The sequence below is a fragment of the Dermochelys coriacea genome, chromosome 3 (genome assembly GCF_009764565.3).
Source record: "Dermochelys coriacea isolate rDerCor1 chromosome 3, rDerCor1.pri.v4, whole genome shotgun sequence".
NCBI lineage: Eukaryota > Metazoa > Chordata > Testudines > Dermochelyidae > Dermochelys > Dermochelys coriacea.
In genome coordinates, this window is record NC_050070.1 from 168,499,167 (window position 1) to 168,521,937 (window position 22,771).

The 22,771-nt window shown below is 46.7% G+C and overlaps 1 protein-coding gene and 1 long non-coding RNA gene across 5 annotated transcripts in view; one reads left to right on the plus strand and one right to left on the minus strand.

The window, feature by feature from the left end:
- Positions 1-21,725, minus strand: part of VASH2 (vasohibin 2) — a 67,385-nt gene extending 45,660 nt beyond the window's left edge. For 2 of the 4 annotated variants that reach the window (XR_006280246.1, XM_038394188.2), the window contains exons 1-4: positions 21,601-21,725; positions 20,478-20,926; positions 5,338-5,426; positions 1,959-2,015 (exon numbers count right to left, since the gene is read on the minus strand). Coding sequence is in view for 3 of the 4 variants with exons in the window: in XM_038394188.2 (XP_038250116.1) it covers positions 1,959-2,015; positions 5,338-5,426; positions 20,478-20,753 (422 nt within the window). In the remaining variant the exon portion in view is untranslated. Of the gene's footprint in view, positions 1-1,958; positions 2,016-5,337; positions 5,427-14,578; positions 14,602-20,477; positions 20,927-21,600 lie in introns of those variants that run through there. The other 2 variants (XM_038394190.2, XM_043511765.1) reach the window with 2 other exon arrangements.
- Positions 458-12,179, plus strand: LOC122459505. The gene is made up of 3 exons (XR_006280247.1): positions 458-641; positions 1,366-1,367; positions 12,146-12,179. It is a non-coding gene; the product is annotated as an uncharacterized LOC122459505 (long non-coding RNA).
- Positions 21,726-22,771: the final 1,046 nt, after the last annotated feature.

Consider the following 22,771-nt stretch of genomic DNA (forward strand, 5'->3'; position numbering starts at 1 on the left):
GATAAAGAAACAGATCTTAAGATGGGTAAAGAAAACTTAGTTTGATAGCATTCTGCCTGGCAAGAAACCACTTATCCGAATGCATCCGATGAAGTGAGCTGTAGCTCACGAAAGCTTATGCTCTAATAAATTTGTTAGTCTCTAAGGTGCCACAAGTACTCCTTTTCTTTTTGCGAATACAGACTAACACGGCTGCTACTCTGAAACCTGTCACTTATCAATAGTTGTGGTTGTGAAATCCTCATTTCTTTATTGTTTTGTCATTATGGTGCCCACTTCCCTATTGTTTGTCTGTATGATCTGTCTGGTTCTTTGATTGTTTCGGTCTGTTAAATAATTAATTTTGCTAGGTGTAAATTAATGAAGGTGCTGGAGTATGATTGGTTAGAGAATTTTGTTAGAATTGGTTAGTAAAATGATTGGTTAAGGTATAACTAAGCAGGGCTCATGTTTAACTGTATAAACTGGGGTCCAAAAGGCAGTTCTTTGGGAACTAACTCCAGGACACAGCCCCATCAGAGCTGCCAGACCTCAACACTCTGTCAATGACACCGTGCAGAAACTGAAGTCCCCCAGATGGACCTGATCCCAAATGGCCAGCAGGAAAAAGTTCATCTGTCTTATTGGGAGTGGTGAACATTGTATGTGTAGCGTGTGCATTCTGTTTTTAGTGACTGTTAATAAATAGAAGATAAAGATCTTACTGTGTAAGGCTCTTTCACCAGTAAGAGATCCTCCAAATCTGCAGAAAATTATGCCGAGCCCTAGGAATTGAGTAAGGGTGGGTGCTCTAGAGTGTAAGGTTATGCCTGTGCTCACAGAAGGGCAAGAGAGGATGCCTAAATTAAGAGGGTTATGCCCTGAGCCCTAGGACCTGGGTAAAGGTGGATGCCCCTAGAGTGTGTGAGTAACAGAGAATTTTGTGTGGGGAACAGGCTGAGTTCACACTTCTCATTAGTGATGTAAATTTATTTGCAAATAAGATGCAGCCCATTGCTCTCAGCAAGTTGACACCAGTCACAAAGAGAGGGAACCTCTGCTCTTAGCTGTGTTCTTCAAAGCTCTCTACAGGTTGATTTTGTTCTCCATCAATGAAGTTCCTCTCAGACTTTATGAAAAGCCCTTTCAGGAAGGTAACAATGAGAAAAATCTAAGTGCTTCCAGCTTTTATTAAAAAAAAAAGATAAATGGGTAAATAAAGGAAATAACTCACATTAGAGCCTCTCGTTGCCAGGGGTTACAGGAATATCCTGATTCTGGTACATTCTGATTCAACAAAGACCGTCATGTGAGATCTTAAATGAAAACCAGGGTCACACTGGTTGTTAATACCATTGTGAAATGTACGTATATAGATACTAAAAGGAGTTACATGGGACGTATACTGAAAATATGTTTTTAGATTCTGTATCGCAGCAGAGGTGGAGAAACGGGTTTCCTGTCAGATTGTTTATTCACCTGTCTCTCCGTCAGATGAAAGCTAGCACAAGGGACATCCATTTACATATGAACATACGGAAGGAATGTGAAGTGAACAGGGCAGCACCACACAGGAAAACAAACAATGGGGAAGGTGGGGGGGGTTATACTGTCTGAGACAATAAACAGGGGGGTAGGATATAAGTAGGAAGCAAGGAAGACTTCCATCTTAATGACCCAGACTGGAAGCAGTCACAGAGATGAGTACTGGACCTTCTCAATCGATTCCAGATTTCCAGAACTGACATCAGTCTCAATTGCAAGCTGTACTCAGGCCAGGCATTTATGATTAGTCACAGTGAAGTACAGGAGAGAAAAACCCTGGGTCAGATCTTTAGCTGATGACTTCAACAGAGCTCTGTCACTTTACACCAGCTGAGGATCTGCATACACGTGTCCATAAAAAGAATTAGACTATCTCAGAGCCTCAGGAATGTAAGAGAACCAAACCAATCTGCAGGCAGGCAGATGCCACTTACCCACTTAGAGGTCTTGTTTTCCTAATTTCAAAGAACTGAGTTCCTGTGTGATTGTATCTGGATTTTGTCATTTAAAGTAAAGTAACTTTAAGAAAGAGTCAGACAACAAAACAAAGCTCACCAAGGTGATGGAAAGCCTCTTTTCACTCTCAAATTTTAATTTCCGCTGGAAGCATAAAGCGGGTACTAAAAAGCCACCAACTCTCATGGCAGAAATTAAATCCTGTATATGTGAAATAAAACTTAATTCTGTTTTCTCAACTGTGAAGAGATGCAAGTGAAAGAGGTTGTTAAATCTGATCCAAATATTAGATGCTTCAAGAGATAATTATTAATTTTCTGGCCAGCTCAGACCCTTCTCCTGTTAGTATGGGGGGGAGGAAAGAATCATAATGGGAACAACAATGGAAAAGAGAAATACAGTTTATAAATCTATCAACAGTCCACCTCATTCATTGTTTAAGAATGCTCATAACCATGGCCCTTCATGCAAAAAGAATCATGCTATTCATATAGGTTTCCCTATAGGCAACATGCGGCTGATAATTTCCACATATAAACAGATGTAAGTCCTTCTCTGTGACAACAAGACAATGAGAACATCTGTTAACAATATGCGGTGGGGAATGAGCCACAAGCACACATCGCACTAGTGGAAAAACAAAATGTCAGGACAATTTAACTGAATGTACCCTGACTCTCAGCACCAGTGGTGTGAATTTTCAGAACAACTGAGCACCTGCAGCTCCCACTGACTTCAGCTGGAGTTGTGGATGCTGAGCACTGATGAAAATCAAGCTCCAAAAGACAAAACAGAGCCTGAGCTCTGAGGTGTGTTGCCCTTACTCAGAGCATTCTGAGTGAAACAGAGTGGCATGATAGCCCTCAGTGAGAAACCAAAACCCTGCATTTGAAACTCAGCAGACTTTGAAGCCTGTTTAGATCTGGATCCAAACTTTGAGTTCTTTAGGCCATCTCTAGCACCTACCAAGTAGAGTGGTGTCTACTTTTTAAAATTAAAAATCCCACATATGCATTTCATAGTGTGACAGAGCCTCGTGTCTGCATCATGCCGTTCCCCCCTTTAATGCACATAAGCAGAGCTCACTGTGTCTGAGTAGCAATCATGCACCAATGAGTAAAGAAATTCCATGTTCAAACCTAGCCCAATATATGTGTTCTCTAAACAGGTTAGCCATGCCTCTCCCTCTCAGGTTCAGCTGCTGCTGTAACTTCTGCTGGTGCTTTGACCTTTATGGCTGCTCTGCCTGGCCTACCAAACCTCCTGCTATTTTTAGATACTCTTCCAACTGCCTGTTTTCTCTCCAAATGCTCACCAGTCCCTCATGTGCCTTTGTTTCTACCTCCACTGCCTTTCCGCCAAATAAAGATCAAAAAGTTACAAGAGGAGAGAAATAACTGGCAAATGGAGCAAGATGAAAGAGGCTAATTCAATACTGACTCCTGAGGGCATTCTGCACCAAAAAATTAAAATTCTGCAAAATTCTGCACATTTTATTTGTCAAATAAATGTGGAGGCTCCAGCATGGCATTGGGGAGCACAGGCCACTGGCTGCACAGAGATGGGAGATCACTGTGAAGCCCCCCCCCCACCCCAGCAGGATACGGACTCAGCGGTGAGGCTGCACCCAATCCTAACACAGCACAAGGACGGGACCTACACCAGAAACACCCAAAGGCCCTACCCCTCCATGCCAGGTGCAGCAGGTGTGTGCAGGCAGGCCCAGCAATGCAGGATTCAAGTGTGGAGGGCTTAGTGTGAGGGCATCCAGATGTGGGTTGAAAGGGCTCTGTGTGGAGGGTCCGGATGCTGGGGGAGTGAGGCTCTGGGGTGGGGATCCAAGTGCAGATGGTTGGGGCTTGGTAGAGTGGCGATCTGGGTGTGGGTGGCTCATCGGGGTGGTCTAAGTGCAGGGGGAGTGGGGCTCATTGGAGGGGTTCTAGGTGGGAGGGGTGCGGCTTGGCGGGAGGGTCTAGGTATGAGGGGGTCTGGATGCACGGAGGTTGGGCGGATGGGTGAGCAGCTCCCTGTACAGGGATCCCTTCCCCTTGCAGCTGAGGAGCGATGAGTGCAGGAAGCACGGAGGGGTTGGAGCAGTTTGCAGAGCTCCCTACAGCTGGGGCAGATATCTGGGGATGGGTCTGACATGGCCCCAGATGCCATGCAGGGGAACAGGGAGTGCCGTCCTCCCCTGCCTATCCAGGACCAACAGCTGAGCCTGGCGCAGGTTAGGAGCCACCAGCCTTCTCCAGTCCTGCCCCACAGTGATTTACCTCTCTTCCGGCTGCCCTGAGCACCCAACACATACTGCTGGGAAGGGTCGCATGACCGCTCTTGTGGCTTCCCTGTCAGAAAGTTAATTTTCTGTGGGGAAGCAAAGAAATCTGCGGGGGACAAATTCTGTGCATGCGAAGTGGCACAGAATTCCCCCAGGAGTAAATATTCTGGCCAGTGACTGCTCATTCCATCACTCTGCCTATGTGCCGTGGAAACACAATCAATGTTCAGCGGTGGGGAGAGAAGGGGAAGAAATCCATGTCAGGTTCTGATTAAATCCACAAAAGGCAAGAAACTGAGAAGTGGCTCTCCCTTAAGCATCAAGCACTACTCCAGGACACGCTCACAAACGTGCAGGCCTCATTAGGGGGGCTGGTTTGGAGAGGTCAGGATCAGATCTCCATTTCCATTCCTGCACTTTGCTTCTGGGTGGGGAGAGCAGCAGCAAAAGTTCCCAAGCACTAATGCAGCAGGGGACTCCCTCTGTGTGTTTTGCTTGAGCAGTGGCTCAAGTTGAGGGGAGAAGGAGGCCTCTTGCGTGCCCCTCTGGAGTCCACCCCCAGGTAGCTGAGCAAGTGCAGCTCACCTCCTGGCCTGGGGGCAGCCAAATCCCTCCCTCAGTGAAAAGCACGAACTGTAGCTGAGAAGGTGAGGGTCAGATTCAGCCTGAAGGGGAAACCACTGTAATCACAGGCTGCAACTAGGTTGGGAAAGGGGTGGACACTGGCAATGCCAACTGAAAAAGTGAGCTATCAGGAGAGACTGGAATATATTACTCCAGACACCGTGAATGCTGATTGTTTTGAAATTGGCTCATGAGGTTCTTCTGAACATTCCTATTCATATAGTGAGTTGGCACTTCAGTTAAATTCTGCTCAGTGTCACTTAGAGCTAGTTGTGTAGCCCTGAAGACCAGGATGAGGAGCTTTACGCTTTGGTCCCTGACAAAGCTGGCAGAGTGGGAGTTTTTTCCCCCTCCTGAATTATCCTCTGCATTTGCGGCAGCCTCATGTTTCAGTAAGTTACCCCATGGGTTCAGTGCAGAGTGTATGACCCTGCCGCCCTACTCAAGAAGGATACTGCAGCATCTTCATGTAATTCTGTATTGCTTGAAGCCATTCTGGGACAGACATGGAGAGCCTGTAGTTTGGCACTGGTGGCACTGAAGGCTGAAAACAAAAAAGGATAAAAAGATTATATAGGTTATTGCTTCCACAACAGCAGCTAGAACAATTCGGCTCTCAGGGCATACAATTTAGAGTTAAGGGCCCGATAGTGCAAACCCCATATGAAAGCAATCAGCCCCATGTAAATAGTGCAAATTCTGATCTCAGTTACAACAATGTTAACTATACATTCATTGGAGTTACCCTGCAGCTACTCTGGTGGGACCACTGGCATGAGGAAGGGGCAGCCTTTAAATATCATCTTACACTGAGAGATCCTGGCACAGAAACCAACAGCCTTTGCGTTTTAAAACTAGAAAAAACAATTTTGCTCAGATTAATGGAATCCCAGTGCTGGATTTGTTCCAGACTCTTCAGAGTATTAATTTCAATTTTAATCTCTGGTTTTATCCATCTTGAGAGAGAGAAATGAACGGAGACAAAGAGCAACTTTGACAATACTCATTTTCCCATCTGCTGGTGGTCAGGGTTCACTAACAGAGTGCAGCACTGGACCCCAAGTCCGCTGGCAGGGGCAAAGCTCAAGGATTCATCAGGCAGCCCCGGCTCAGCTTTTGCCATACTGCCCTGCCACATTATAATGATCATGGGGGGCGGATAGGGGGCTGCCCTCACCTATGACTAATTAGCTGCCTCCTTGCTGAGGCTGTGGGGCTAGGGCTCATGTGACACCTTGAAGATCAGTTGGGGCTAGATTTTGACAGGTTTCAGAGTAGCAGCCGTGTTAGTCTGTATTCGCAAAAAGAAAAGGAGTACTTGTGGCACCTTAAAGACTAACAAATTTATTTGAGCATAAGCTTTCGTGAGCTACAGCTCACTTCATCGGATGCATTTGTCAAAAACCCAGTCGGAGAACACTTCAATCTCTCCGGTCACTCGATTACAGACCTGAGGGTGGCTATCCTTCAACAACAAAAATTCAAAAACAGGCTCCAAGGAGAGACTGCTGAATTGGAATTCATTTGCAAACTGGATACAATTAACTTAGGCTTGAATAGAGACTGGGAATGGATGAGTCATTACACAAAGTAAAACTATTTCCCCCTGTTATTTCTCTCCCCCACCCCAGCCCCCACTGTTCCTCAGATGTTGTTAACTGCTGGAAATAGCCTACCTTGCTTGTCACCATGAAAGGTTTTCTTCCTTTTCCCCTCCCTGCTGCTGGTGATGGCTCATCTTAAGTGATCACTCTCCTTACAGCGTGTATGATAAACCCATTGTTTCATGTTCTCTCTGTGTGTGTGTGTGTGTGTGTGTCAATCTCCCCTCTGTATTTTCCACCAAATGCATCCGATGAAGTGAGCTGTAGCTCACGAAAGCGTATGCTCAAATAAATTTGCTAGTCTCTAAGGTGCCACAAGTACTCCTTTTCTTTTTGGCTAGATTTTGGAAGTCAATGGGAGTTAGGAGCTTTTTGTAAATTCCACTAGGCACCTAAATACCTTTAAAAATCTGCCCTCCAGTTCATGAGAGACTCCCAGGCAGACAGCCTGTGCAGTGCAATCCTGTAAGTGCTGTGTTGGGCAAAATTGATTAAAGGGCAAAAGGCAAAATTGATATGTTCAGATTATGTTAACTAGTTTTTATTTTGAAGAAATAACTGAAGCCACAAAGAAAGGGACTGGCACCTTGTGGCTGGAGAGCGTTCTTTGGTCCGCGGGCTGGTCAGAGAGCTCACTAGTTTACAATAACCTTTGAAGTGCCATTGTTCTCAACCCAGTTAGTTTTCAGTGGGAATTTGGGACATACAGTGGCTCACAGGAAGGACTCAGCCCTTCACCGGTTCAAGCCTTTTCGGACAGGACCATCTTCAAGGTCAGTTCTAGCTCCATGCCCGTTTAAAGCCAATTTCACCAAATCAAACAAAGAAGGTTGTATCACTGCCTTGAGGAGACGCATCTCAGTCTCTGCCCCTCACTGCCAGTCTAGAACTTCCCCAGGATATTTACTAAAGCTGTTTGTGCCAGCATTATAGGGCTCATTTTACCCAGCATTCTTCATCCTTTTGTGCAGGTGATTAATGAATAAATAAAATTTAAAAAAAAGCTGTAACTTCACAAAGCACTGCAGAAGGCAGTAGCCAAACCACTATCCCTGCATTACAGGCATTCCAATTTGTTAAGCATAAAGCACGTGTACTAGGGAACCAAGTTCAGGAGGAGCTGTTTATTTAAAATACTAGGCCAAACTTTTCAAAAGCATCTAGCAATTTTGAGGACTCCATTTTTGGGTGCCTGCTTGAGACACCTTAAAGGGACCTGGTTTTCAGAGAGTGGGCAACCAACACTTCCGGGGAAAAAAAGGATTCCTTTAAAGTATCACAGGGTGGGCACCCAAAATCACCACAGGTTTTGAATATATAGGTCTTAGGGCCTAATTTTACCATCAGATACATGATACAATTCCATGGGAGAAGCAACGGAGGAGTAAATGGATTGGAGCCCTTTGGGAACAGCCCCCACATATTTGAAGGCAGAATTGGCCTTAAGAATTACCTCTCCATACCTTGTGATGGTAGAATAGTTTCAGATTGTTTCCCAAACTCCTGAATATTTCGTGCAAATCCCTTCAGCAAACTATTATACTGCAGCTGTACCCAATTCCGATTGCCTAATACATTTGAACTCCAATTTATCATTTTAAACTAGTTTGAATGCTGAACTGAACAAGTAACAACTGCAATAATTATAAACCTAATCTCAAGTAGACAATGTGAATTTTTAATAATTGTATTCACACAGATTGAGCAATTCACACATCCATGGGTTGGGTGTCAGGAAAGCAATGTTCAGAAAAAGTGGGTGAAATCTTGACACTGTTCATGCCAATAGCAAAACTCCTACTAGTTTCAATAGGTCCTTTCTCGCAAAGTATTTAGAAGACTCAGACAGGTTAGACCCAAACTATACATTTTAGACAATTGCTACTGGCAGCCAGATGGGCGATCAGTCCTTTTTTCAAAGAAAAAAAAAACAAAACAAAAACACACACATACACACGATCCTCCAACATCAGTGACGTGGAGAAATAAAGTATGGGAAATCCTTTCAATGGAAAATACGACAGCCTAGGATCAAGACATTTATAATGCATGGTTACCATTTTTGGAGTTTGAACCAAAAAAAAAAAAAAAATATATAAAATAAATAAACCACCAAAACAATAAGTCATTGACCAAACACAAACGTGTCTTTTAATGGTAACAAACACAGGTTATAAAATCAGATTTGTTAATACTTGTATGGAAAATTCATGTACGTTAAGGATTTTTTAAAATAGCTTTATGGGGAGAAAAATATTTTTCAACATCAACGTGGGTAGTGTAAAGAGACTCATTCACTATTATGGTAACGCTATCTATAAGGTCTCACTAAACAAAAGCTCACTGTTATAATGATCATTATTTTGTCTCTGATATTTACATGGCAAGGATTTGTAAACCTGTTAAAACCCTCTAAATAAATAAATAGTTAAACAAAGAAATGTTGTGTCTGCCTGCAAAATATTCCCCTTTACTTCTTGCAACACAACCATTGGGACACTGGGCTGCCGTACACAGACCAGAATGTGCCCAAACTGCAGCAACTGCACACAGTAAAAATGGTGAAAAATAACATGGATAAATAATTTCAAGTTTAGTCATTTATGCTGCTGTAAACATAAAAGAGTAAAATCACCCCTTTATGTTACACAGACACACCCCCACTTTGGGTGGGCTATTCAAAAGCACTCCATGTTAGCTATACTCTGCTCCCAATGTGAAAACTCTCATTGACTTCCAGAGAAGCCGACTCAGGCCATCACCAAGCACTCCAACCCTTTATGTTTGTACAGCACCTAATGGAGACCCCAATCCCGATTGGGGCGCTTGGATTCTACCATGCTATAAATAATGAATAATGTCACAGTGTCCCATTAGGAACAACTAGATAGTGAAGTTTTATATGTATGTGAACTCAGAGAATGCAGTTTAAAATAATTATCTTTTTTCAAGCATGTGAGGCACATACAGGCTCTCACAGACAGACACTAAATGGCTCAGGAAAGGTCAGATTTTCAGGATTGTTATGCTTGAAACCATTCCACTATTAATTATGTTAAAGCATGAAGGATGGGTCTGCCTGGAACCCAGGAAGGCCAGCCAGGGAACCCCGCTGTATCTGAGAACCATACAGCAGACAATTCCCCCCCCAAGGTAGCAACCAAGAACCTGATCCTGCAAGGCACTGAGCACCTTCAACTTTCCCTGACTTCAGTGCTCAGCACCCTGTAGAGCTGGGCAGCAAGGGGAAAACAGAAGTTTGTTTTCTGTGGAGCTCTCCATGCTCCAGCCCACACTGAATTTCCAAGCGCTTACAGCTCAAGCAATGCAATAATACTTTCAAACCCGACCCTTGTGTGCTCAGACAGACAGGAAATCTACAGGCAGTATCACAGGGGGGTGGGGGGGGGGGAAGAGAGGGGAAGGTGGCTGCGGAGACACTATGCCTACGGGGAATGACTCCAGGGCATCGGGCAGCAAGTGCTTCTTTGCAAATAGCTCCACAGGCACTATCCAGTAAGACCGGCTCCTCACCAAGACACACATCTCTGCAGCTACTAGTGCTGACGGCAGTGCTGGCTGGCCTCCCCCACTTCTGCTCCCAAAGCACAAGCCACCTGTTACAGCTTCCTGAGCCCTCTCAACCTTTTTCTCCCAATGCACCTAGGCTGCTCAGACCTGGATTTGGCCCTTCATGCTGTGACAGAATTCAGTTCACACATTCAAGGGTAACATTTGTTGGATGTGATACACCAGGCAAAGCAGGCCCCTCAGGTTGAAAGCTTCTTACAATAAAGCCTGGAAGCAAAACAGATTAGTAGAAGTTAAATAGCTTAACTCCAGACAGGCCACTCTTCAACTTTCTTCTCAGTCTCGCAAAACTGCCAGGGAAAGACTGTTAACTAGAGCAAACAAGAGACACATGGATGCCCTGGACAGGTAACACTGAGACAAATATTTCCCATGTAGGTCTGAAAAACCAATATAACGCAAGAGAAATCTGTGGGCCAGCCTCTCCAGTCTCTTAGAGCAAACCCTGCCAAGAATTCACTTTCTCCACTACCAGAAGAGTGGTAGAAACAACTTTATGAGTCACTCTCCTATTCCAGCAGAAAGAGAAGGAAGGGGCATGTTGGAGGATGGGGCGGGGAAAAGGGGTAGGGTTGCCAAGCATCCAGTTTTCGACTGGAACGCCCAGTCGAAAAGCGACCCTGGTGGCTCCGGTCAGCACCGCTGACTGGGCCATTAAAATTCCAGCCGGTGGCGCAGCAAGGCTAAGGCAGGCTTCCTGCCTGCCCTGGCTCTGCGCAGCTCCTGGAAGCAGCCGGCATGTCCCTGCGGCTCCTAGGCACAGGGGCCACCATCGAGACTCTGTGCGCTGCCCCCGCGCCAAGCACCAGCTCTGCAGCTCCCATTGGCCGGGAACCGCAGCCAATGGGAGCTGCGGGGGCAGCGCCTGCAGACGGGGTCAGCACGCAGAGTCCCCCTGGCCACCTCTGTGCCTCGGGGCCAGAGGGACATGTCACCACTTCTGAGAGCTTCCTGAGCCCCCTTCTTCACCCCAAACCCTTCATCCTCGGCCCCACCCCAGAGACCACACCCCCACTACCACTGAAGTCAATGGAAACAGCAGGTGCTCAGCCCCTCCCAGGATCAGGCACTTGCTGAGGTTGATATAGTTCCATGTAACAGAGTCCTGAGCTGGACAATCCAGCACAGAGTCAAGATGCTGATCAGGAAAGACATTGTGCCAGACACATCTAGTTGTTAGAAGGACAAGTTCTCCATGTAGATCAGATTACCTGAATATCTACAGAGGGGTACAGGTAATTGTACTGAATAACTTGTTAGTTCTAATTCCAGCAGTCGGGGGATGGGGAAAGGAAGTGGTGAACAGGTTCTGTGTTTGATGAAAAGAATGGATTTAAAAGCTAGCCAGCAGATAGCACATATATTTAAGTGAAACTTTTAGTATAAGCATCAAACAGCCAGGAGTTTGCTTAGCAAATTTAAATGATGATAGAGAGCTCGAATGCTGAAAATCATCAACACTGTGGGGGCAGGTGTTATTCTATTTGCAATATGTGAGCAATTATAAAAGCCAGTGTCTTAAATAAATACCAGAGGTTAAAACCTAGCTCCGATGAAGTTTTGCTCATGATTTCCATAGAGCAGAATAGGGAGGAAGAGCAGTCTTGTGGTTGAGGCACTAGCCTAGGCCTTGGGAGACCTGGGTACAGAAAAATCACTGGGCCTCTATTCCCCATGTGTAAAACAGGACAACAGCACTTCCCCACCTCACAGGAGCGTTGTGAGGATAAACAGTAAAGATTGTGGAGTGCTCAGATGCTAGGGCAATTGGGGTGCGGGGGGCATACAAGTACCATAGACAGAGCCAGGATGTCACCCCAGGTTAGTACTGTTGCACCATTTACTATTAACATTATCTTGACAGAGCTGTCAGACCAAAGGTCCTGTGTCTCCTCAGGAAATTTTCATTTCAGAAACCCATTAGTCTCCTTCTCCTGTGCTGTCCCCACTGACAGTCTCTCTTCTCCTTGCCACATGCAGGAAGCGAAGTGACATGGACCTTACTTTCTGAAGCACCCTTTGCTGCTCTCATTCGAATACCAAGGGAACACATACCATTTGTCTTCAGTGGCACTGACTGTCAGTGGACAGCTACTCACTACTCCCTGCAGATCACCACATATAGAGGAGTGCATCACAAGCAGAAATAGCCTGTGGAAACCTCCCTCCAAATAATAATAATACAGTTCTCTATAGCGTAGTTCACATCATCTGTGTACTTACTCAGAGACAGAGACTTTGAGTTAAATACATAGGGCCAAATTATTCTTTGGAATAACTCCACAGATCACTACAGTTATGCTAGGGATGAATTTGGTCCATGGAATCCAAGTGAACTTCTGAAATTTATATCTGAGGACTGTCTTATAAACAAAAGAACTCCAAAAGCTAAAAATCTCAATGCGCTTTATTTTTATTTTTTAATACCTTGAGTAACACTAGCTGGATAAGATCATTATAAACTAACATCTTTTAGCACAGCATTTCTCAAACTGGGGTCCGCGAGGGTACCCCAGGGGATCCGTCAGCCCCACTGATCAGCTCCTTCCCCTCCCTCCCAGTGCCTCCTGCACACTGGGGAACAGCTGTTCAGCGATGTGCAGGAGGAGTTGGGAGGGAGGGAAAGAGTTGGTCAGTGGGGCCAGCGGACCCCCTGGAGTACTCTTGGTTCCTCGGCCTGACGGAGGTGTTGGGAGGGAGGGAGAGGAGCAGGGACGGGATGCACTCAGGGGAGGGGGCAGAAAGAGGTGGGGAAGAGAAGGGGCAGGGGTGGAGCAGGGGCAGGAAGAAGTGGGCAGGGGTGGGGCCTTGGCGGAAGGGGTGGCATAGGGGCAGGGCTTGGGGGTCCACAAAAAATTTTTACATCAAAATGGGGGTCCTCGGGTTGCTAAAGTTTGAGAGCTGCTGTTTTAGCACATTTACAACTAGGCTAAGCAACTAGGGGTAAGTTCCATGCCTCCAACTTGCATTTTTCCATTCGATTTACACCTAGAGTTGGCAACTACTCCAGATAAAGGTGCCAAGTTCAGTCCTCCCACAATTCTACCTGCTCATTTCAAACAAACAAACAATGCATGAAATGCTAATGCAGCAAAGTTTTAGCCTCCCATTTAAAAGAGAAGTGTGGCTCTGTGTCAATACTATGCCATCAAAAACAGAGTACTCCAGTCATAGCCACATGTCCCAACAGATGCAAGACATCTGCAAGAGTTTGTAATGGGATAACTGAACAGCTGAAGGAGCACAGAGTGGAAGGAAACATGAACCCAGCCATTCATGAATTATAAAGTGAGTGTTGTATGTCTCTGTTAATCTGTCAAAGGGGCAGATTCTGATCTCATACCAATGTTATTCAAGAATAATTCCACTGAAGTCAAGGGGGCTACCCCAGTACAAGATATGGACGAGACCAAAGTCAGGTCCAAAGTCTGTACTAAAGCCCACACAGAGAAGAGGGATTGTCTTGAGGCTAGTACTTTTCACAGGACCAGGTTTCAAGCAACATGGATTCTATTGCTAGCCCCGCCACAGGCTTCCTATATGACCTTGTGCAAATCACTTACTGCCTCTGCACCTCACTCTCCGCTGTGTAATACTTACTGACCCCAGGGCCTGATTCTTTGCCCTCCCGCCGTAAGTACTCCCATTATTACTCAGCAGAGTGGAGCCATCAGAGAGATTGTAGGTAGGCTTCATTCATTAGTGTTTGCAAGGCACTTTGAGAGCAGAGGCTAGCTGGCACTATAGCAAAAGCACTATAGCAGGCACTAGCTAAAGGACCAGTACAATTTACTAGGCACTGATAATAAACTGAAGATGGGGGCAGGGTGGGAACGGGGATAATCCTGAAGATGCTGGCATTTCCAAACTGGCAGCTTAATCGGGTTTTAGAGAGAGATCTTCATTTCCAGAGAATCTGGTGTTGGGAGGTAGAGGGAGAAAATCAGCTTTGTGTTTCTGTAATTTACATCTGTCCCACTAACAGCAGCCCAACAGACAAACTCAGAAGCTGCTTACTGCTCCACACTAAGAAGTTCTGAGTCTAACGCTAAGATGATTAGTTCAGTCAAATGCAACTTTCTGGAAAGGGAGAAAAAGTCATTACCCATCACTGGGAATTAAAAAGATTCAGAATCCAAATTGAACTCATCAAATTCAGGCAAGTAGCTATGCAAATAGAAATCAGGTTCAGCTTTTAGTTACTGCAAATATAAAAAAGAGACTAAGATTCACTTTTTAGAAGGAAGGTGTAAGTTAGTGGACTCTCTTACCAGCTTGAGAAAGATCAGAGCTACACCAGTGACTATTTCAGGCCCAGGCCTCCAGGCACAAGTTAACCAGACACTTAGGCAAAATATCAAAATAAAGAAGTTCTTCTGCCCCACCCGGGCTACAGTCCCAGGGACTTTTCTCTCACCTCTCTCAGCCAGTGCTCTGACCCAGGGATTTCTATAGGAACCTTTCTATACCCTACAATTCTCTTCTTCCCCAGCCCATTTACCTAGGACCCATCCAAGAGCCAGGGCTCCATTATCTACTCCTTTGTAGTTCACCAGCCCAACTGATCATTTGTGGGCCTCTATAAGGACCAGGTGCGTTCAGGCAATCATTTGTTCCCTGGCATCAATTGGGAGGCAGCTAACTAGTCACAGGTGGGACTGGGCCCATTTCCCCTTAAAAGTGCCAGTCACCCAGTGCCAGGCGGTCTCCTGTTGCACCATGGTGGAAGGAGAATGAAGCACTCGGAGATGGTAATTCTCCCATTGATCAGGAAGTAGTAGCCTCACCTTTCAGGAAAGGAACACATGAAACTATCCAGCTGTCTAGTTTGACAGGTATCAAGTGTTATCTCTACACTATTACCAAGCTCCCATGTCTATAACATGGAATGGGGATTCAACTCTGAAGATACTGAAATACAGTGAGAAGCAGGAAAGCACCACCAGTGCTACCCAGCGTTCAGCTATATCAGGTGGCCTTCAGAGTGCTGGTATACTTGGAATGTTTCTGCTGCAAGTAGATCATTCACCAGTTGCTTCATCAATCACAGACATTCCAAGCGCAAGTCATATGATGCAGCAAACCCTTTGGGACTGGAAAGCAAGGGGAGAGAATCAAGTCCAGTATGTGCTTTGCTATCTTTGAATTGCAACTAAAGATGCTGATCAACAGTGAAGTCGTCAATGGAACTCTGACCTTTCAGTCCTTTCCACTGAAGAGGAAATCTACAGATACAGGAAGGCCTACACACCTTGTCTACCCCTCTACACTCTGAACGGAAAAAGTGTGCGCGTCTTACAGTCTATATACCACTACCACTATTGCCCGCACAAACCAGATTAAAAATAAAATGTTTCAAGTCAGCTAAAGAGTCCACAACAGAGTCTAAATCTAAAGACTAATCACCAGGAAAAGTGTTGCCAGATACAGAAAGAGCAGAACCTGCTAGATTAGACACCAGTACCTGATGCATTAACACAAGATCCCAAATCCAATATCTTCCAAACACAAATTGCCTATGGCTGAGCTAAAAGATGCCACAAAACATGATGCAAAGAAAAACTCCATGAGCCTGTGAGTAGCATAGTAAAGTGTCAGCAGCCAAGCAGCTATGATGTTATCATTAGTACCATAGTTTACAATATTGCACTCCTAAGCAGGAGTAAATCACATTCCAGGACAAGACCTGGTCCATGCTATTATATTAACGGGAGAGAGGAAAATCAAAGAAATAAGCAGCAGGAACTGCACTAGGAACCCAACTGCTGCCGACTGTGATTGTCAACACATTGTGATTGTCAGCTCCTCCCACCATCCCCTCTCAGTCTGCTTTGGAAACCCTTTGGCCATTGGTTTAGATAGCTTGATCCATTTCCATGCCATTAATGAAGAAATGACAAGTGCTTCATTTCACCAGGTACGGATGGACCCTTCATCTAACAGCATCTCATCCTAGCTATTTCCTATAGGACCCAGGAACTGCCATAAGAGCATAGACCAATGGCCCACATGCAGTAGCACTGACCTCTGCCCAGGACATACCTAACACTTCAGAGGAAGCATGACATGCTGAAGTCAAACCTTCCCACTTCACGTGGATCTTAACTGTCATTTGAGAAACACCTCCCCAGGGAAGGGACTCTCAGGTGACAGGCACTTATCTTTCCAACTTCCATATTAGTTACTTTGCCAGGCCCAACTCCACACGCCCTTGCAGTAAAGCCCTCCCAGGAGTAAGGAAGAGAATTCAAAAACTCCACTTGATTCAGCCAGTTTGTCTTGTAGGATTTCTGCTCCATGCTCCTACCAGGGCCAGGGCTTTACAGCCTTAAAGAGAGCAGAGTGTGGGCCTCCAAACTCCAAGAGAACCTGAGGCTCCACAGGGAAGGGATGTTCCGGACGAGCGGATTCTTTGGGATGGGCTGCTATGGGTTCTCCACGCTGCACCTGAGCTCTACGCCCTCCAAGTAGGGGAGGTGATGTGGTGATCAGGACTGCTGACTTTCTGGAAGAAATAACTCCTGTATTTGAGCCTGAGGGGAAGAATCCTGGGGAGTGACTGCTCCTGGTTGCCACATGCAGTGCCACAGCTGGGCGGTGTTCAGACAGAGGGGCTCCTGCAAGCTCAAGGAAAGGGGAAAAAAGCTGGAAACTTAGGCCAAGATACACAAAGGAACTTAAATCCAGATTTAGGCATCACTGCAATCCACAAAAATCCCACTCAGCTGCTGCCTAACCCTGTAGGTGCCTAAATTTACACAGCGCCTACATTTTTGTTGCAGAAGTTCCCTGGGCACCTGTATTTCTGCCTCTGGGCATGTGCACTTCTGCCTTGCTTTAAGCATCCTTGCATCTAAGTCCCAGAGCGATCCACAAACTGGGGGAAGATAGGCACTCCTCCTCCTATCTTGCCTGTGGGGCCCAATCCAGTAGGCATGGTCTGAGTATACCTAACTCCATACAAAATGCCTGGAGACAGGAGGCAGCCTCCCTTTAGCCCAAAGGCTAGGTAACATCTCTGGGATATAGGAGACCCTGGTTCAATTCCCTCTTTGTCTAATAAGGCATTTGACTAGCGATCCCAGACCTCTCAAGTGAGTGCCCTAACCACTCGGCTGAGGAGTGAGAATCCCTATTTCTCTGGCCTAATTAATTATTCAACTTCTACGGACGAGACAGAGAGAGTCCCACATCACAATATCCCACAGTCCAATGATTGATGCCCTCTCCTGAGAGGTGGGAAACCCTTGTCCAAATCCCTTCTTATCAATTAGAAGATAGAACTGAACGGGGGTCTCCCACATCCTGGGGGAATACCCTAACTACTGGGCTAAAAATTATAGAAGTCATGGTCATCCTCCTGCTCCTCCCCATCCCAATGGTCCATTGTATGGCACTAGGCAAGTGCCCAACTCATTCTTGTAAGAAACGATTTAGGCACCTAAGCCACCTGACTCTGGGAGAGGAGCTCCCAGTTGTGAATCACAAGCAGAGATGGGCACCTCCCTGCAGCCCAGACTTACGTGCTGAACTCCGTCAGAATGGTGGAGCTTAGCCTCCCCACTTCTTGGCATGTCTCATTGGCTAGCTCAGGCATCTCCCCACCTAGCATATTGGCTTTTACATGGAGCCTAGGCACCGAACTCAGGCTTTGTGGATCCCAAAGTTGTTTTAGGCACCTGGAAAATCACTCAAAGTTAGGCATTGCAGTGCGCAAGTCCCTTTATGGATCTGGGCCTTGTCTCTTCTCCTCCTCCCATGAATTTGCCCGCCTCTGTGTCACAGAGCAGAGAGAAGCACAGGGCTCCTAGTTACTAACCTAGGCAAAGAACAGGGATACAACTAGCCATCTGAAGTTCATACACATACTACATTTATTAAACCATTCCCCCCTGCCCATCCCAATCTTCTTTCCCAGGAGTTTTTACTCCTGATCTACACTAGTGTATGCGGGAAGAGAATCAAAGCCATAATCTGAGGGTAGACAGATCGTTTAATACAGTATGATTACTAATGCAGCAGCAGAGAGACAAGCAGAGTGTGATGAAGAGCAAAACAAACCTGCTAGACTCAGTAGGAAATGTTGCCAGCAGAAACATTAAACTGTACACCATGGCTTACATGCCCTAGGTCCACCTACCTCCAGCTCAGTCTTTCATTAAACTAACATGTTAATGCAAAGCTACATGCAAAGTATCTATTCCTCACTAAGGGTTTTTCAGTCTTCCATTCATAAATCAGTAGAGATATAAGGGGCGGGGGGGGGAAGAGACGAGTTCCAGCTGTGAAGTCCAGTCCCTGACCTAAACTTTGCCAAAGTCTCAAACACACATTCTAGGTAAAATCCTGGCCCCACTGAAGTCTGTGGGAAATTTGCTATTGAATGCAACGGGGCCAGGATTTCACCCTCTTTATTAAGAGAATGTCAAGCTTGTGCAATTATTATTATTCCTGTTTATTACTATAGTGCATAGGCAGCAACCAAGAATGGGGCCCCACAGTACGAGGCACTGCATAGAGTACGTGGCAGCCCCTGCCCTGATGAGCTTACATTCTAAACAGAGAAGACAGACACAGAGTAAAAGACAGGGATAGAACATAAATAAAGGACTCGAAGGCCAGAAAAGCCCACAGCATGGTTGTAAAGTCAAGGTTTAAGATAGCTTTGGCTGAGGCAGGACCCCTTAAGAGCTCTTCCTCATTCAATCTGGAACATGGTCACTATGCAGCTGAGTGAATGGTACATTTGTGCACAGTGCAGCTGCTGTTCCATCTGAACGTTGCTTTTCAAGGGTTAGTGGTGTTCCAAGTGCACTGTCCATGCGTGAAGGGCGGTTTTCATGCTCTCCTAACTGCCAAATCAAAACCAATATTCACCGGAACACTCCAAGGCACTTCTCAGTGAGGGCTGTTAACCTGCGAATTTTCAATTTAGGTTTGGTCTAGACCGCTAAAAAAAAGTGTGTTTTTACCATGAATTAACTAGAGTACATCTAGCTAAAACCCTAGTGGAGACAAGGCATTTTAGTTTCACTGCAAGGTCAACCACAGGTGGAGGGTATAGCACCAACCTTGCCTACCAAGCTACCTCACGGTAAACTCTATAGTGCAACTCAGTCTGGATGTGAGGACCTAAACAGAGGTCCATGTCTAAATCTTGCAGATTCTTTCAGGAGAACATCAGCAAAATAAGACCTTTCTTGTCTTTTCACACAGCAAAACTCTCATCCAAGCTCTTGTTATCTTGCATCTTGATTACTACACCATCCTTTTCCCTAGCCTCCACAAATGCAATTTTGTCCCGCTCAGATCCATTCAGAGCATTGCTGCAAAGATCATTTCCCTAGCCTATCGCTTTGGTCACATTACCCATCTGTTGGCATCCCTCCATTTGCTCCCTCTTGTCTATCACATCAAATATAAGCGATTTGTCTTCCCTTTCAAAATCTTTCACGACCTATCCCCACCCCACCTATTATCCGTCATTCAGAATTGTACGGTCACCTCCCACTTCCACCCGGGCCCATGATGCCAGTCACCATTGCCCTCTTGTTAAATTTTCAAATTTGTGCTTTCTCCTATTTCCACCCAAGTATACCGTCAGGCCCACAGGCTTCAGAAGCTGGTGTTCCTTCCAGCAGAGTTTTCACCAAGTTAACCCTTAGATGGTCCCATTTAAACCCCACACTTGGGAGGCATTCCCTGTACACATCTGCAAAGCCACCTCATTATCCACCTTCAAATCCTTCCTCAAAGCTCGCCTTTGCTGTGATGCCTACCAAAAAAACTTGACAAGTTAGACTGCTGATGTGCACAGACCACAGCCTAACATACTGACCAACATCATCTGTTTCCTTGGATACAGACAAACTGATGGGGAAGTACATCTGTTGTCTTTTTTCTTACAAACTAAGTATTAGCTCTTTGGGGAAGGGACCATCTTTTTGATCTGTTTATGTACCCCACCTGGCAAAATGGGGTCCATGCCTGGGGCTCCTAGGTGCTGAAGCAATACAAATAATAGAATATGGTGCTTTATCTCTATTAAGATTTTATACTGAGATAACATGCAATAGTTATCTCACTGTTAAAAACAAAAAAACTTGGCGGCACTTAAGACTTGCATTGCCATTGCAGCATTAGAGCTGTCAACAAATAGTTCCAAACATATACATATATTGGCAGAAACCAAGCCTAGAAACCCACAGGTGATGTTTCCAAGAAATTATTCATGATGCAAAACAGGTGCTTAGAATGGAAACACTAAGGGAACTTTAACTATAGCTGTTATTTACACTCAAGCTATAACATACACATACACTTCACGAGACAGAGGAAAGCAACTGCGGTACTAAGTTTCTTGAGATCTCAGGGTTCTGCCAAGGCCTAGAGCCACTTACTTTAGCCAGGTATGCAGCATTCCTTATTGTCTCCACCATCTCTCTGCCTGCAGGGTGCACCTTTGCCACATGCACCCACATCCTCTCCCAGGTCTGCCCGTCGATCGGGAAGCCACTTTTATTGACGAGGAAAAGCACCCCTCCATCTTTGTCTTCTTCTTCTGAGCCCCCGTTGTTGGCTGTGCTGACAGGCCGTGCATGAGTGCTCCTTGACCGGCCCCCTTTGGCTCCCTTGGGATGGGGGCCGTGGTGGGCATTGGAAGTAGAGCCTGTCATGATGGGTTTGAATTGCAAGAGTAGTCCAAGTAGGACGTACGTATACAGTTCAATGCCACAACAAGGAAGCCTTATCCATCTCTCACTTGCTGCCACAGCAATCAGGCAGAGTGGTTATTAGCTAAAATTAGCCAGCGTGAGTGCTGCTGGGTTTGTTCTCTTGTGGGCTGAATCTAAAACCAGCAGAGGGTGAGAAAGAGGAGGAAAGAGAAAGCATGTTAGCAGAAGAAGAGGAGCAGAGTTTATGCAAAGCATTCAGCTTACTGCATCACCTAAGGCTGGCACACAAGAGGAGAACAACATGGCTAGATCCCTTTCCCTATCAACTCAGACCGACAGACAAAAGGAAAATAGCAATCTGGAGAGACACCTCTCTGTAAAACGCCTGCGGGCGTCACACAAGGGCGACACTAGCCATCTACCTAGATCCCTCTCCCCAGATTACCCCTGGGGTTCCCCAAGTGACCTGGACCTAGCTAGATCCCTCGGCATATCGCGCCCAGGGCTGTCACTGGGGCTAGACTCCTGCCTGCATCACCCCGGTTCAACCTGAGACAACGCCGGAGCCCGCATGGAAACGTAACAGAATCCTCCTCGACCTGACGCCCAGAGACCCCGCGCTCCACACTCACCCGCTCCTCGGAGGGAGGGAGGGGGGGTGACTCCGTGCCCGCCGCCCGCAGCAGAGACCCAGACGGCAGCTCTACCCGCATGACATCGGGCTCAGCTCCAGACGGCAAGCGAGCCCGAGGGCGGGGGGCGGGGGCCTGGCGGCTTCCCCCGCGGCCGGCCGTTCTTTAGGAGACATTCCCCACCCCGGCCCTGAGTCCGCCCCCCGCCCCCTCACCTGGCGGCAGCGGGACTCATGGCACCACGCGCTCCCCGGGAGGCTGGGGCTGCGGCGACCGCCGCTTTCGCCTTAGTCCCCGCTCCATGACGGTTACTCTCCGACACGTAAGCACGTCGCCCGGCCGCCGCCGACGGTCCGCGCGCCCCTATTGGCTGCCGCAACAAAGAGGGGCGGCCCCAGGAGCTGGAAAGGCGGGCGCCGAAGCTTCGCCGAGTTGTGCTTGGCGGTGCTCTGGCGGGGGGGGCGGAGCTGGAGCTGGAGCTGGAGCTGGAGCTGAGCTGAGCTGAGCTGGAGCTGGAGCTGCCCTCGGTGTCAGCGGCTCCCAGCGGTTCGAGGCGTTTACTTCATACATCGGGTTGCCGAGCAGCAGCCGTGTTAGTCTGTATTCGCAAAAAAGAAAAGGAGGACTTGCGGCACCTTGGAGACTAACAAATTTATTAGAGCATAAGCGTTCGTGAGCTACAGCTCACTTCATCTGGTGGAAAAAACAGCGGGGAGATTGATATGCACACACGGGGTGTTGCATGTTGGACAATTGTACGTAGATGAAGATTAATTCTCTTGCACAGTATTCTGTGTGGGAACATTTATTTAACATACTGTGCTGATTATTCTAAATGGGGGTAGATTATTTATTTCTCTGGTACTCACAGGCTGCAAGACACTTCACAGCAGCAATCCCTGTCCCAAACAGTTGACACTCTAAAACCTCAGTCCTGTAATCAGATCCACATAGGGTGACATTTGTATCTATACAGATCCAGTCACAGAACCATGGTCTCAAGCAGGGGCTCTCAAACTTCATTACACTTTGAATCCCTTCTGACAGCAAAAATTACTTCATGACCTCTGGAGGGGGTCTGAAGCCTGAGGCCCCCCCAAGCCCCACTGCTCCAGGTGCAGGTGAGGGCGCAAAGCCAAAGCCTTGGACAAAAATCGAAGCCCAAGGGCTTCAGCCCCAGACAGGGGAACTGCAACCTGAGCCCGACTGCCCAGGGCTGAAGCCCTCAGGCTTTGGCTTCGGCCTCAGGCAGTGGGGCTTTGGCTTTGGCCCCAGGCACTGGGGCTTGGACTTTAGCTTTGGCCCCGGGCCGCAGCAAGCCTTAGCCAGCCATGGAGACCCCATTAAAATGGGGTTGCAACCCACTTTGGGGTCCTGACCCAGACT